Source organism: Cucumis melo, chromosome 6 (assembly GCF_025177605.1).
Source record: "Cucumis melo cultivar AY chromosome 6, USDA_Cmelo_AY_1.0, whole genome shotgun sequence".
Classification (NCBI taxonomy): Eukaryota; Viridiplantae; Streptophyta; class Magnoliopsida; order Cucurbitales; family Cucurbitaceae; genus Cucumis; species Cucumis melo.
The window spans coordinates 5,839,513-5,854,059 of record NC_066862.1 but is presented as its reverse complement, the minus strand read 5'-3'; the positions used below and the strand labels follow the sequence as shown (position 1 = coordinate 5,854,059).

Genomic DNA, 14,547 nt, shown 5'->3' with positions numbered 1-14,547 from the left:
ATTGTGGAGCAATTACAGTCTGGTATTAAGTTTTAATCTTTAAGAAACTTTATTTAGATTAACTTACCTGTAAGGTCCAGATGATGTGTTGGGACGGAAAATAACTTCATAGCGGGAGCACTTTGCTCCACTCCTCACTTCCACCCTCAGTTGCAATGGATCATTTCCACCATCTTTTTTCAAGGAAATTCGCATCATACCTTCATTGTGAATGCTAAATGGATTACTCCACTTGTACCCCTCAACCCGCAACTGAAGAGAAGGAAAGAAAAACTTGATTAATGAAAGTTTGTACAAGAAACCAAAGCTCTATAAATTTGTTTACTTTTTCTGTTTTACGGTAGAAACCTTCAAGAGTTCAACTTTAGCATAGGACTGCCATCCAAAGGATTTTGGAGGATCAGAAGGATGAAACCATGTTGATAGCTGAGAATCACACTGCTGCAAACAGAGACTGCACCCCAGCCGATTAATAAACAATGTGTGAGGCTGAAAACGTACAACCTGAAAAAGAAAACATAATTATGGCCTCAGTTGCTTCAAAATAACTTGGAATCAAAAGGTAAGAAGAATTCATTCTTGTTCTTTCTTTTCTCTAGGCTTTCCTCTTTCTGGGAGTGTGAAGGCTACAGTAAGTTGTGTTGTAATTGAACATCAGGACTTTAAATAAGTGCAAAGTCAGAGAGAAGACTAATCCCTCAGAATTCTTGTCCGAGGAAAGAGTCTTTCCTTCCTTGCTGGTTGGTAGTCATTCTTTGGAGGGATTTCCAGACCTATGAAACTGGTAAGGAGTTTCTACCCTCTATTATTTTGTTGTATTGAAATATATATAGATATAGGTACAATATACCTTACACAAGCTGCTAAAATTGAAGAAGTAAAGAATAAAGGCTGATAAAAGAACTTGCGGGTAGACTAATTTGTTTATCTCATACAGGCTCAGATATTGTATTTGCAGTAAGTCTCACATGGATCAACTCTTTTTGAGGTTGTGCACTATGACAAAATCTTGAGATATTATTTCACTAGAACGACCGACTTCAAGTTGTTCAGAGTTCTTTCTGGAGGGAATTTAGTTATATTATTTAACTATAAAGCTGAAGCTATCAATATCACATGCAGGTCAGTGCTTGACTGCATAAATGATCAACAAATACATCCAGGCCTTCTCAATAACAATACCACACTTCACAAAATCAATCAAGCAGTTCAGGTGATGCCTCACAGCTATCAACAGATGTAGTCAGGTGCATTTTTGTGTTAGAGAAAATGATGGGATTTGCTGATCATTTTATGATTTGAGACATTTGATCACATTGCTGCAATGCTAGTGCATTCATGCATGTTCAAATGTACCAACACTATCAAATAATCTCGCCAAACGTCTTCCTAATCAGATATAGGTTAGCGTGAAGAGAGAGCATGGCATCTATGGATTAGCGTGAAGGGCGTTAGCTGACTAGAACTTTTGTCCATATCCAGGAAGATTTCTTGAGCGTATAGTATTCTATTTCATTATCTTTCATGATTTACCTTTTACACAGTAGATTCTTTTCCATTTATAGATGGCTTCAATCATAAATAAATTTAAGGATTATTTTCTTATCTGATGCAAATTCCATTAAATGTATATGGTATGGTTCAGTACTCGTTATTTTCTTTGAGATGATGAATTTTCCCTTCTTAAATATTGTTGAATTTCCTTTTCTCTTGTATTATTATTTTTTATTTGTCTATATTTTTTCCTAATTTGTTGTTGGTCTTTCTCTATATAAGAAGACCTTGTATTTGGTTCAATAATGTAGATGAATAATATATAATATGTACATTATTTTTACTTCCCATTTTTAAGTAATATTTTTATGAGAAATCAAAGCATGTTCCTAGATTCTAGATATACTTTATCATCAACTGCAAAAGAATTACCACAACTTAGAGACAGGACTTTATTTATGCACTGCACTCCAGACAAGGAAACTCAATCCAATTGAACTGTCGTAAAGATATCAAACCTTTGTTCTGTCAGAAGTCATGCTTAGAAGAGTTGAAAGCTTGTAATAAGATCCATCAGAACTGAAAGCTTTTACATCAACACGTTCCTGACACATCAATGCAGTATGAATGAGCATCAAATTAATTGAGAAACATAGTAGGAAATATCTAACTGCTCAGTTAATTTTTCCTGCACATCAAATCACCTTGTTTTCAAGCTCAAGGAGGGAAATGCCGGCACTATAAATGTCAGAGTTGCGCATTGCAATGGAAATGCCAACACGAGGTGATACATGTGTGTCTTTCTGAGATGTAAACTGCACTCCCCCACTACGACCAGCATAGTCTTGGGGAGAAAGCATGCTAGGAACTGGAGTTGTGTCCTCAATTTCTTCAAGGACTTGAGCATTTCTTCTTACACTAGAATGTCTCCTGTCCAGAGAGTTTATAGGATTTCTCAAGGCCAACTTTGCAGACTTAACAGCTCTTGACAGCACTAGGGAGTCCGAATCTACACTTTCAGGGGGTTCCAACTCCACCACTCGATAAGCCAAAGATAGAGACGAATCATTAATGATCCAGTAAGGAACATGAAATCTTATAATTTTGGGGCCAGCAGTAGTCCCCCCCATTACTCTCTCAACACTCAAACGGAGTCTCCTGCATAAAATATAAAATAATACGGATACAAATGGTGAATGAAATCTTGTGACGTAACAAACACAAATTTTTAGCCAAACACACAAGAGTGAACAAAAATAAAGGCAGCAAGGAGAAAGAACCTTCTACTTCTTTGATGAACCATCCAGAATGGTGAGATAGGGTCATTAGACGTGGGATCTAGCAGAAGAATGGGATCCTGACAATGTATTTAAGAAGGAAGAGAAATGATGTTTATTAAATGGTCATTCCCAAATATAATATGATGTAAAAGAAAAAAGTTACACCTCTACTTTCACAGACTTTGAGTGGGCTTTCCAAGTATCTAGTCTTTTTAACACTACTAAAACATGCACACTCACTTTTGTTTGTTAACAGTCCCATGCTTAGAAAATCTCAATCATATTTCTTAACAATACAACAGTTTGGGAATAAATAAAGATTTCTAATAGAGAGTTCCCACATGTAGGAGTTCCTTTTTTTTTCTTTTTTTTTTTTGAGAAAGGAGACAAACTTCTTTGTTAATGATGATGAAATCTCAAAGTACAAGATTTATATACATTATGAATAATAAATAAGCATAAAGCAAAAGACCTAGGGGATCAAAAGGTGCACCCGGACATCTCAACTAGGTTGACACCCCCTCAGCACCAAAACATCATGTTCCATATCTAAGTCTGAACAATGCATAGAAAATAAAAAGTCCACCAAAATACATGTAGGAGTTCCTTTTAACTTTTAAATTTTAAAAAAACGTTCTTAATGGAAAATAAAACCATAAAATTGTGACAGAGGCTGCAGTTCGAAAGAGTCGAGAAAAGTAAACTTTTCCTAAATGGGAAAACCACTTGAAACTGAAATTATAAGTTCAAAGGGGCAAACCTTGCCCCTGACGCATAGGCAAAATTCAGGTGCAAAGGGTAAAATTTTCAAAATAGTGAGGAAGAAAAAGAATTGTATTTCTACCTTTTCCAAAGCCCAACCACCCTCAACGAATAAGGTAAGATATAAAGGCTTCTGAGCATCTGCTGAATATACTTGTTCACTACCTCTTGAAAAAATTATGCAATTCTGTCGTTCAATGCATTTCCCATCTCTAGTTTTTTCCCAGATAGTAAATTCTGCTGAACAAGGAAGTCTATTTTCCAATTTGATCGGAGAGTTTATAGAAATTTTCCAGTCATAAACAGGAGCATTTAGTTCAGTATTGAGAACTGATGCATCTGCGCCTATACTCAACCAAAATTGTTTGTTTCCAGAATTACAACAAAAAAGCATATCCTTCTTCTCAAGCTGATTCAACTTGAATGCAAGATTGGAAATTCTATTTTCCTGCTTTGGAGAAGCCTGCTTACCCAGCAATCCCTGATCAGTAAAAGCCTGATCTTTTCCACATGCATACACAGAACCAACAAAAGCTGCACGACCCCAAGCATATTCAGTCGTGAGCTGATCAGTAGAAGGACGAACTAGTAAACACTGATCAGAATCCTTTAAAGTGCTTCTCCATGGTAAACTAGCAGAAGCTCCAGGATCTATGGAAGTTAAATCAGTCTTCAAAGAATTTACACCTTGGTCAGGTAATTTCTGTCTTGTACGAACCCAACGCCTCCGGCGCACAACATCAGAAGAACTTTTACAAGACTTGAAAGAGGTTAAAGGCCACTTCAAAGAATGAAAGTCAGGACCATATCCCCAGCCATCATTGTCTACATATTGTGTTTTATCAATAGTCCATGTTGTTGTCCACTGCCATCCAGGGGGAAGGGGTGGTTCAGAGAAATCCTTCAGAAAAAGCAACGGAAAGGTTAGATGCTTGTGACTACAGCTAAAAAGAGAATTCAGCTTCAATCTTTGAGACAGGAACTGAAGAATCGATGATATAAAGAAAAAGACTAAGGCTCAAAATTATAAATCTCAAATAAGAAAAGGATATGAAGCGAAGTACATTGAAAATAGTAAACCAAAAAAAAGAAAAAGAACACACCAAAATAAAGGCCAAAAACGAAGAACTCAGAGCAAGAGAAAACAACAAATAGTATAGACAGGGAAACTAGGGAAACTAGAGAACAGGAATTCAATTTCAGTTACTTTATTGGTTTTTCTAAGAAACTATCAAATCCAACCATATGAATAACAAATCATCACTTTAAAGAAAAAGACTGACCTTAGATGAACGTAAAAAGTCCCTTGTACTCCAATGTCCTGGATCGTCATGACGGAAGCCAAGTAAGTGATCACCCCATCCAGAATTTGGATGATAACGTTGATTTTCAAAAGTTTCTTCAACCACAAAATCGAAACTACCAGTTCCCAAAGAGGCATTGTGACCTTGAATTAAAGATACATGGCATATGGAGATATCCAATTTAACATCTGAATCATTTACCACTGTCACAAGCCCCCTAAAAATTGCATGCTTTTTTCCATTCCTCATGGCAACATCCATAGCAATGTAGTCATCTTGTAGTAATATGGGAGCTGTAGATAACGGAAGTAGGGAACGGATACTTTGCCATTCTCCATCTCCAGAAAGCCCAACCCAAAAACCAGTGTCTCTATCAATGAGATTCTCATTTCCTGCATCCCTTTGAAATTTTGCAATTGTCCTCCTCTCAAAATATGAAGTAGAAACCAGCAAGGTTCCAGAGTCGGCGATATCTTCAGGATTGTTCTGCTGAGAAAAGAATTAAAATAGTGAACTATCAAAACTTTATACAGAAAGGTTTGTGTGCAACATCATCATTTTTTGCAAGAGCAACAAGAGAACTTAATTTTCCCACAATGCTCACTCTTTTCTTTAGTGTATACGGCACAATATTATGAAGATCATTTGTCTGATGCACCATCCTCACAGAAGCAACTTTCTTTAGCACACCTGAACCATGTCCAACAGAAAAGGAAAGAGCACCAACAACTTCACCTGCATAATAAAAGCACCAACACTTATAGTAAGTAGCAACTATGACAACAAATCCTATAAACAAACTATAAAAATATATAAAAGCAACAGTGCAGAAGGTTCTCCTGCCTCTAGCCAAACTTTGATCAAAGATGCCCATTGGCAAACAGAAAGGTTCCTAATGGTCAAGGAGTAGGAACAGAAGACTTTCTCTCATGTCTACAAAATCGAAACAGAAAGGCCATGACAATGATTGTGTAACTGAAACTCCCAATGATCAAGGACAGAAGGTTTCCTTTAATGTCTCATCTACTTTGGGTCAATGTGATTAACGTTCTCCTTTATGGATTGTGGCTGGAAAAAACGCGTGGGTCTTTTAAGATGAAGTATAGCTATTATGTGGAAGTCTTTGAATCAACTTGCCTCAATACCTCACTACGGTGCTCCTTATCCAAATATTTGGAGGTCTACTCCCTTCAAGATATCAACCTAAATTGAGCCACCTATATTTTTGCTTCATTAAGTCCTGTTATATCTTTTTCTATCATGTTCAGGTTTGTTTCCATTCTACTGTTTTTTCTTTCTTTTTTGTTTGGGTTCGCATTAGTCTTTTGGAGTGTTACTTGTTATATCTTGTGGAGTTTGTATCCCTTAAGCACTTTCCACTCATCAACAAAAAGTTGTCTCTTGCTAAAAGGATCATATTTTGACGGATTATGCCTTTTTAATAAGATACCTTCCTAAGAGCCCTTTATTTCTTCCGACAAGAAACAAACATTTCATTGACAAAATCAAATAAGGGGAAACCTCAAGCACCTAAAGGTGATTACAATAAGAGCGGCAATTGGCAACTAAGACCGATAAGCTAAAAAGGGTGCCCAATTTTGCACCAATAAAAAGCTGTGGACAATAGTGGACAAAGATACCCATTCCTGAATTTCATTATTAATAAAATTACGTCTAGAGTGCAAGTCCCAAGTCTCAGAATCAGCAAGCCACGCTTCAGAAACAGAAATATCAGAAGTATAAGAGAGATGAAACAAATGAGAAAAAATCGTAGAGAAAATACCACAATCATGTCATCGATCTTTCCAAAAAGATAGAGTGTCACTCGTACCAAGGTAGTGTTAAGTCCTAGAAAATACAAGGTCAGTAGTATAGAAGATGGAGCTCCACGAGGACTTTGATGACCTTCTAACAATAGTCAGCCAAACATAAGAAGGATAGTAGTACTTAGCCACAATGAGCTGACGCCACAAGGCATCGTGCTGATATAAAAACCTCAAGATCCACTTTGCCAAAAAGGCATAATTTTTATGACGAAAATTGCCAATGCCAAGACCACCAAGAAGCTTAGGGCATTTAGTAGTAACCCAATTAACGTTATGCATACCATTTTCATCCCATGAACCATCCAAAAAAAAAAAAATCACGAATCAGTTTCTCCAAACAAATCACATCATTAAAGGCATGAAAAAGAGAGGTAATTAGTAGGCAAGCTCGAAAGGGGATTGAATAACTGTATGACAACCACCCTCGGAGATGTAGGCATATTTCCAATTATGGAGTTCTTGTAGGAACTTCTTGTTAGTGATATATAATTGCCTTCAACCACAAGCTTAAGTTGAATTGGTGGTTTAATATGGTATAGAACAGATGGTTCAGGGAGGCCTTGTATTTAAGCCCTTGCATTGCTGTTTACTCCCCAATTAAAGTTGATTTCCACTTGTGGGCCTTTCAAATATTTCAATCCCACAAGTGAGGAGGAGTGTTAGTGATATATAATTAAATTTGCCTTCAACCACAAGCTTAAGCTTTTGAGTGAATTGGTGGTTTAATACTTCTCAATAATTGGTTGCTAGAAAATCATCGATTTAGAGTTGCCACCAAAGGGAAGGCTAAGATAAGAAGCTGGCCACTGTCCCTTCTCACACCCAAAAACTGTCACCATCCACTCCACCAAAAAATAATCAATGAGGCATATTGGGTAGGTCCAGATCTGGAGTAAGTGTAGGTTGCATTTTTCAGAGGCACATCTCTTAATTGTAATTAACAATCCATTGGTTGAAAAGCTTCATGTTATTTGTAACAGATTGATCGTGAGATTTCTTCCAAGATCATCTGGTTATATTAAAATCACCATCAATAATCCAAGAATCGCCTCCCAATCTCGCCAAATGATCAAGTTCCTACCAAAAATTTCTGTGATACAAACCATCGGATGGGCCATATACAGTTGGGAGCCAAAAAGAAAAATCATCAGCCAAGGAAATATGTATAGAAACTGTATAGTGAAATCCGGTGCACGCCATAAAATAAGGAGACCACCCGAAGTATCAATCGCAGTCCAGCCAATAAATGCGTAGCTCTAAATGGATTTAATGATATAGGAATGTCAAGTTTGGATTCCTGGAGAAGAACAATACTCGAGTTTTGTTGCTGCAACAACCCCTTAACCAAGGCACGTTTCTTCTAGGAATTCAAGCCACGAACATTCCATGAGATGATCTTCATTTAGCAACGTTAGGACCCTCCCTATTGGCTAAAGCCAACGATTTATCGTAGCAAATTGATGATTGCAGATTTTGAAGTTCCCTCTGTAGTTTATTACGTTCAGTGTTAGCAGTGTAAGGCTTCTTCAACTTTGGTGGGGGAAGAGAGGGGATGGCCATGACACACAAGCCGTGTTGCAAAAGTATAGAAGCAATATCTCGAAGACTGATAGGGGTGGCTGTTGATGTTGATGGAATGTCGCTAGTTGAAGGTTGTTTCGATGGGATAGGATGTTGCATCGGGCTATGAAAATCAGTAGGGACAGGGGGTAAGATAGTAATTGGGAGGTCGGATTCCGATGGGTTTTCTCCAAAAACAGCATTTTCCAACGAGTGAGTGGCAAAATCGTCTTTTGGAGAGAGAGGCCTGATCAAGTAGGCTTCCTAATCAAAGAATGTTTGCAACTGGTTTTTAGGTGTTGCCACGTGTTTTCTTCCTTCGCACAAATTGGATGAATCAGCTTGGAAAGTAACTATTGCCAATGATGGCTAATTAAAGGAAGGCGATGGTGATTTTGTGGGGCCTAAGAGGGTATTTTGACAAGTCAATGCAGGAGAATGTGAGGGAATTTGTTCACATGGAATATTAATTGCCACTGGATTAGGAAAGTCTGCAGAAATTCAAATTGCTGAGAATCATGGGATTTTTGGTGGGTCAGCTGTGTTGTTAAGAAAACAATAGAATTTTGTCCTTTTTTATCGTGTGATTGCCCTAGATTTGCCACCAAATTAGGAAGGCATGCAGAGTAGTCAAATTCCTAAGAATCTGATAGACCTCCAATATTATTCCAGTACGGTAGAAGAAATAAGAGAAAGGATTAGTTGGAATGGCAGTTTTGTAATAAATGACTATAAATAGAAAGTTTGTTAGAAGTTGTTAGGATAGTGAAGAGTCGGTAGAAGGGGATATAAATAGATGGTTTTAGGCGGGAAAGGGGTAGCTTTTAAGTGAGTTTGGTATCTTGTTCTTCTTGAGCGGAGAAGACAAGGAATTCATTGAAATTGAATTGAGATTTACTCAATTCAAGTCCCTACTGTATTTGATTTTACTATCAATAAACTACGGAAAATTCATTCAAGAAGTTGGTACTTATCAGAATCATGGGAATTTGGGTAAGCCGGCTGTGTTTTTAAGGAAACAATGGGATTTTTCCCCTTTTTTATTGTGTGAATGCCGCTGGCAAGGTGGACTCCCTCACCACCGCATGTCTTTCTGCCGCCGCCATCGCCAATCTACTTGGGGTGGTCATAACATTGACCCCACAAATACTCACTGTTATTTCCAATCCAGCAAGCTCCATTGATAGTAACAAACAAGCAGGTATGAGGTCATATGAGTTTGATTGAATCTTCAACCTATCAGCTAGAAAATTTAACCCTCTATCAGTTTTTTTTTTTAAATGGAGACGGCCTCTTTATCAATATAATAATAATGAGATAAAAGCTCATAGTACAAGAGAATTATACAATGAGCATGTAACCAAGGATCAGAAGGTGCACTTGGACATCTCAACTAGGTTGACACCCCCATAGCACCCTATATTAGTTTGATTAGCGCATCCAAAAAAAAAAAAGAAAAAGGAAAACTTCATCACTTTGATAGTGCAGTCAAGACCTTATTAGTATAAATATGGTTTAAAAGAAATCAATGCGTTTTCAAGGATTCAATATGGTCTGATCAATTTAAGTATGCTCATTTTTCATAATGCTTCCTTATGCTGCTTGATGGTCAAAGGATTTCAGGATTACTCCACTCAGGGCAAACTTTTATTGTTCAGTCATTTTGAGTCCAGCTAAGGAGATTTAGGCAAGGGCCCCGTTTTTGCCCAGTTTAGAGTTGTCTTTTAGTCTTTGGTTAATGATAGGTTGCTGATGTAAATATCTTATGTTTTGGACCATTTTTACTTTCTCAATGACATTTCATTTCCACTATTTTTCGGATATGATGAGGACGCTGTTACAACACTTGCTAACAAGAACAAGATCTGAATTTATTATAATGTAATTATAAGAATACAAGATAAACCCAAGTATAAGGCACCCGCTCGAGTACTCTCACCTAAGCCCTAGATCACTATTTCCCTCTCTCACTTACCCTCCCTCCATTTATAACAAGCTGTAACCACCCTAGTAACCACACTTACATAAAAACTATTAGTAACCACACTTACATAAAAACTATTAGTAACCACACTTACATAATAACTATTAGTAACCACACTTACACGATAACTACTAGTAACTTCCTAATTACCATTGTACCCCTAACCCTATATTAATCTAATTAACCTTATACAAGATAAACCCATGTATACTAATCTAGGTATCTAATAGACGCTAAGGAGATGTCAACCTAGTTAAGATGTCTGGGTGCGTCTACTGATTTGTTCTTTAAGCTTTGCCTCATTTTCTATATTCGTTTCCTTTTCAAAAAAAAAAAAAAAAAAAAAAAAAAACAGCACATCCAACATATCCCCCACAATGGTTGCCTACGAACTTGAAAACCTGCTCATTCCATACGATTAGGGGTAGGTTAAATACATCAATCCAACTTCCATAAGATGATGTTTGATGGCAAAGATGTGAAGAAGTGAGAGTTGCATCCAAGAATTGCAGATTGAAATTTCCAAACAATGTCCAGTCTTCATGGCTGTATAAGGCTTTGGCAACAATGGCATCTGGCATGGATAAGGGCCTAGTCATCAAGGAAGGGATTGATTGTGAGCCGGAGTCTTGGAGTTGTTGTCGTTGTATCATAACCATTGATTTCCAGTCAGAATGTGGGGGACAGCTGTAATTAGATCAGTTGGGAATTGGCTTAACCATTTCATGTTTGGGTGGCTTGTTGGGGAAAAATTGTACTGTGGCATTCTGGGTATGTATTTTAATGGGAGGTGGGGAAGGGCCAGTCACATAGTCAGCGAGAAGGGAGTAAAAGGAGAACCATCCTTGCTTATTTTCCTCCGATGGAATAAACAAATTTTTCCGGCATCCAAGGTAGAGGAGATTGAATTCAACATAGTAACCATTTTTATTGTGTAATTTTTCCAGCCATAATGTTGCTCCATTATCCAAGAACTTATTGAAGAACTTGTAGTTGCAGGGTTCATAGTGTAATGGATGGAAGGAGTAGGACATCCATGAGAGAGCTTTCCAAGAGATGCAAATGGATTGTGACGAAGTTTTCCCTTTCTCCGTTATTTTCCGTCACAAGTTCCATCAGGATGTAAGGTGAAAATCTTCTGATCTATATGGATAGATTGAACAAGGTAGAGGGGAGGAGGTGGCGGACCGGTGGTGGTGGGCATGGTGGAGCGGTTATGGTTTGATGGGTTCCTAGAGTCCTTTTTAAATATCTCAAAATTCTGCAAGCAACTTCAAAATGAATCGGCCCACGTGTATGCAAAAATTGACTGAAAGTGCTTACAACATATACAACATTGGGACAGGTACGAGATAAATTGTTAGAATTTAGAGGCTTGTTGTGTGTTGAAAGCCCTAAGGGTATTTATGTAAATTATTATACCCTAGTTTCTCTTTCCTTTTCTGTTAAGGATCATGTTGCCTATTCATTCTTCCCTTTTGTATCTTTATGATTCGTAAGAAATAATAAGAAAAGTCTCTATTGTGGTTTTTCTCCCATTATTAGGGTTTCAACGTATCTTAGTGTGTTCTTTTTGTCCCTTTCAATATAAATAGATTAATATTTCTTTTCCTCTATTTCCTTTTAAGTTTTCTCTTATAACTTTATATTAGGTTAGAAAGAATTTTCTACAACCGTGCAACCAAGTAACCCTCTTTCTTGATGTTGCAAATTCAATCAATAGGAAATATTTAACTGTTCCTAGGCCTTGATTTGAAACTCACATGCAATATCTTTCCTGTGATCAGCTAGACCTACCTTAGCATCATGAATGAAAATATATCATCACTGTAGACAATCAAAATTGAAATTTTATTTTATTATTGATCGAAGCAACCAATGAGAGAAAAAATAGGTGAAAGAATGACCTTTGAAAATTTATAATGGTGGGGAGAATAAGCCAGAGGCTCGACAGTTGAACAAATGACATACCTTTTCCAGCTTTGGCAGCAAGGTTTGTGACCTCGACTTCCAACTTAGCGGACCCCTGCAAAGGTGAAAACATATTATTTGCAATCGAGGAATTATTTGAACACAATAACTTAAAGATAATGCAATCAATAACTTGTTGAAAGTGAGCATCATTCAACATACATCATGCAAGCATGAGAAATAAAACTTGACCAAACAAATGAAGGCTTTCTCAAAGAGATATTTGTCTTAATTGGAGAGCTTTCTTTTATCCTCACGGCTTTTCTGTGCTTTCTTTGTTTTTATTTTTCTGCTATTATTATAAGAAACCTCAGTTTTATTTCTGTCATTTATCATTGTATTATCTTTTGTTTGGTGCTCATCTTTTTCTATCATTTTTATTATCTCCCCTACTCATGAAGGTTATATTTTTCTGTTATTATTATAAGATATTGATCCTATCTATATCTCTCTCTCTCTACTTCTTTATTATTATTATTCTCATTGTATAACTCTTGTACTTTGAGATTCTATTTAATAAAAGAAGCTTATCTCACTTTCAGAAAAAGAAAAAAAGAAACGTGAAGGACCTTTCGAGGAACTTCAAAAATGAAAAGTTCATTCCATTTTGCCATGCCTTCACCCAGTAAATTATTTCCTAAAATCAGGGGTTTGACACATTTTGTCCTTGCACTCTGAGGAAAAAGTTTCTGTTGTCCTGGCACCTGACCTTCAATGACAAGCCTCAAAGCACAGAAGAAGCTATGACTATTACCATCATCAGTAACAGGCAAACCCTGCAAAAAAAACAAAAATTGTTCTCACGTTCAAAAGGCTTTTATAAAGAGATCACATCCACTAAGCAATGATCACTTAATATATCACTGATATCCATACAACCTTTGCTTCAATAATCTGCACTGCAACATAAGAACGTGGTTCTCTAGATTCATCTGCTACATTTAACCTGTCTGAAAACCTTGGAGGTGGAATCCACACTGAAATGCAGTCACCAAGAGATAGTTTATCAACTATATCTGAATTTTGCTCACATCTTTTCAAATAAATCTCACAGCCAAGTTTATTTTCAACAACTGCAGTTTGCATGTCATCTTCATCCAATGCTGAGAATGTAGCATCCTTTCCACGTTTAAGGTAGTCAACAGCTTCCTGCAAGGACGGGAATAATTTAAGAAGCACAAAAGGATTAACCTACCACCAAGATCATCAATCAGATCAATACCTCATTCAATTTTTGAGCTCGTTCTTCAAGTTCCAACTGTCTTCTCCATGAAAGGATGCCCCCAATGAAAGTTTCAAGATTTGATGCACTGAAATTAATGTTAACTATGCTGGTGGCTGCAACACGTATTCTTTTTCCAAGTTTTGGAGGCTGGTCAACACTGGTATCATATGTTTCAAACCTAACATATACGCAAGTTAAAGAACATTTAGCGAATAGTACCCCATCCATAAAAGCACTAAGTTCAAAGGCAAATAAAATATGGAGGATTTGAAGAACTGCAAGACGAATAAGTTATAAGTATGCATGTAAATTACTTAAATATGCCGTCAAATGGTTCTATAAGAGGCTCCCATGCTTCTAATTGTGGGTTAAAAGTTGATGCAGCAATTGAAGAAATCAGCACTGCATTCATTGCTTCAAGTGAACCATGTGTCGCCAATTTTATATTTGTCACCGTTGTGTCAAAAAGTGGTTTCATCTAGAGTAAACCAAGATTTGATTATAGTTAATAATTATGGACAAAGGAACCAGCTCATGCTGGATTACGGTATATTAATTCCAGGAGAACAATACCATTCCATATAAGCTGTCTAGAACAGTCAGAGAGAAAAACCGAATCTTCATCTCAGCGGTTACATTCTCATGAGTCTTTGGTTTAGCAGAGCCACCTATAGTGTACGCCAATCGACTAGATGGTATTTTGTGATCAGCACGGGCAAGGAAGGTGCATGCCTGCAGAAGCACACAATGAAAAGGATCCTATCTATATTCTATACAAATCAATTAGCAACTGGATGCAGAACTTAAACAGCATCCAAAATAATAAATAAAGTGATCAGAAAGTACACTTCCAATTTAGGGGAACAATTAAAGGTTGTTCTTTTTTACTAATATTAGTTTGCTTAAATAAAAGTTCAATGCCCAAACTTTCGCGTTTGTGTCAATTTGATCAATTAATTATAAAATGGTCTAACAGGGCTCTAAACTTTTAATTGTGTTTAATAGGTGTCTAAAATAAATAAACATCTTATTGTTTCTTAAACATTCAATTTTGTGTCCAACAAATCCTTGAATTTTTAATTTTATGTATGTAATAAATTATTGACCTACCCAACCTCCTCAAAAAAATTACAGGCTTATT

General features: G+C 36.8%; 1 protein-coding gene across 3 annotated transcripts in view; it reads right to left on the bottom strand.

The window, feature by feature from the left end:
- The window catches only part of LOC103483912 (uncharacterized), a 73,806-nt gene that overhangs the window by 8,798 nt on the left and 50,461 nt on the right, over positions 1 to 14,547 (bottom strand). For 2 of the 3 annotated variants that reach the window (XM_008440757.3, XM_008440758.3), the window contains exons 41-54: positions 13,980 to 14,138; positions 13,721 to 13,884; positions 13,404 to 13,584; positions 13,061 to 13,330; positions 12,751 to 12,957; positions 12,182 to 12,236; positions 5,445 to 5,575; positions 4,820 to 5,329; positions 3,619 to 4,437; positions 2,775 to 2,851; positions 2,199 to 2,652; positions 2,013 to 2,099; positions 349 to 504; positions 68 to 252 (exon numbers count right to left, since the gene is read on the bottom strand). In XM_008440757.3, coding sequence (XP_008438979.1) covers positions 68 to 252; positions 349 to 504; positions 2,013 to 2,099; positions 2,199 to 2,652; positions 2,775 to 2,851; positions 3,619 to 4,437; positions 4,820 to 5,329; positions 5,445 to 5,575; positions 12,182 to 12,236; positions 12,751 to 12,957; positions 13,061 to 13,330; positions 13,404 to 13,584; positions 13,721 to 13,884; positions 13,980 to 14,138 — 3,455 coding nt within the window. The remainder of the gene's footprint in view (positions 1 to 67; positions 253 to 348; positions 505 to 2,012; positions 2,100 to 2,198; positions 2,653 to 2,774; positions 2,852 to 3,618; positions 4,438 to 4,819; positions 5,330 to 5,444; positions 5,576 to 12,181; positions 12,237 to 12,750; positions 12,958 to 13,060; positions 13,331 to 13,403; positions 13,585 to 13,720; positions 13,885 to 13,979; positions 14,139 to 14,547) is intronic. The other variant, XM_017043506.2, reaches the window with a different exon arrangement.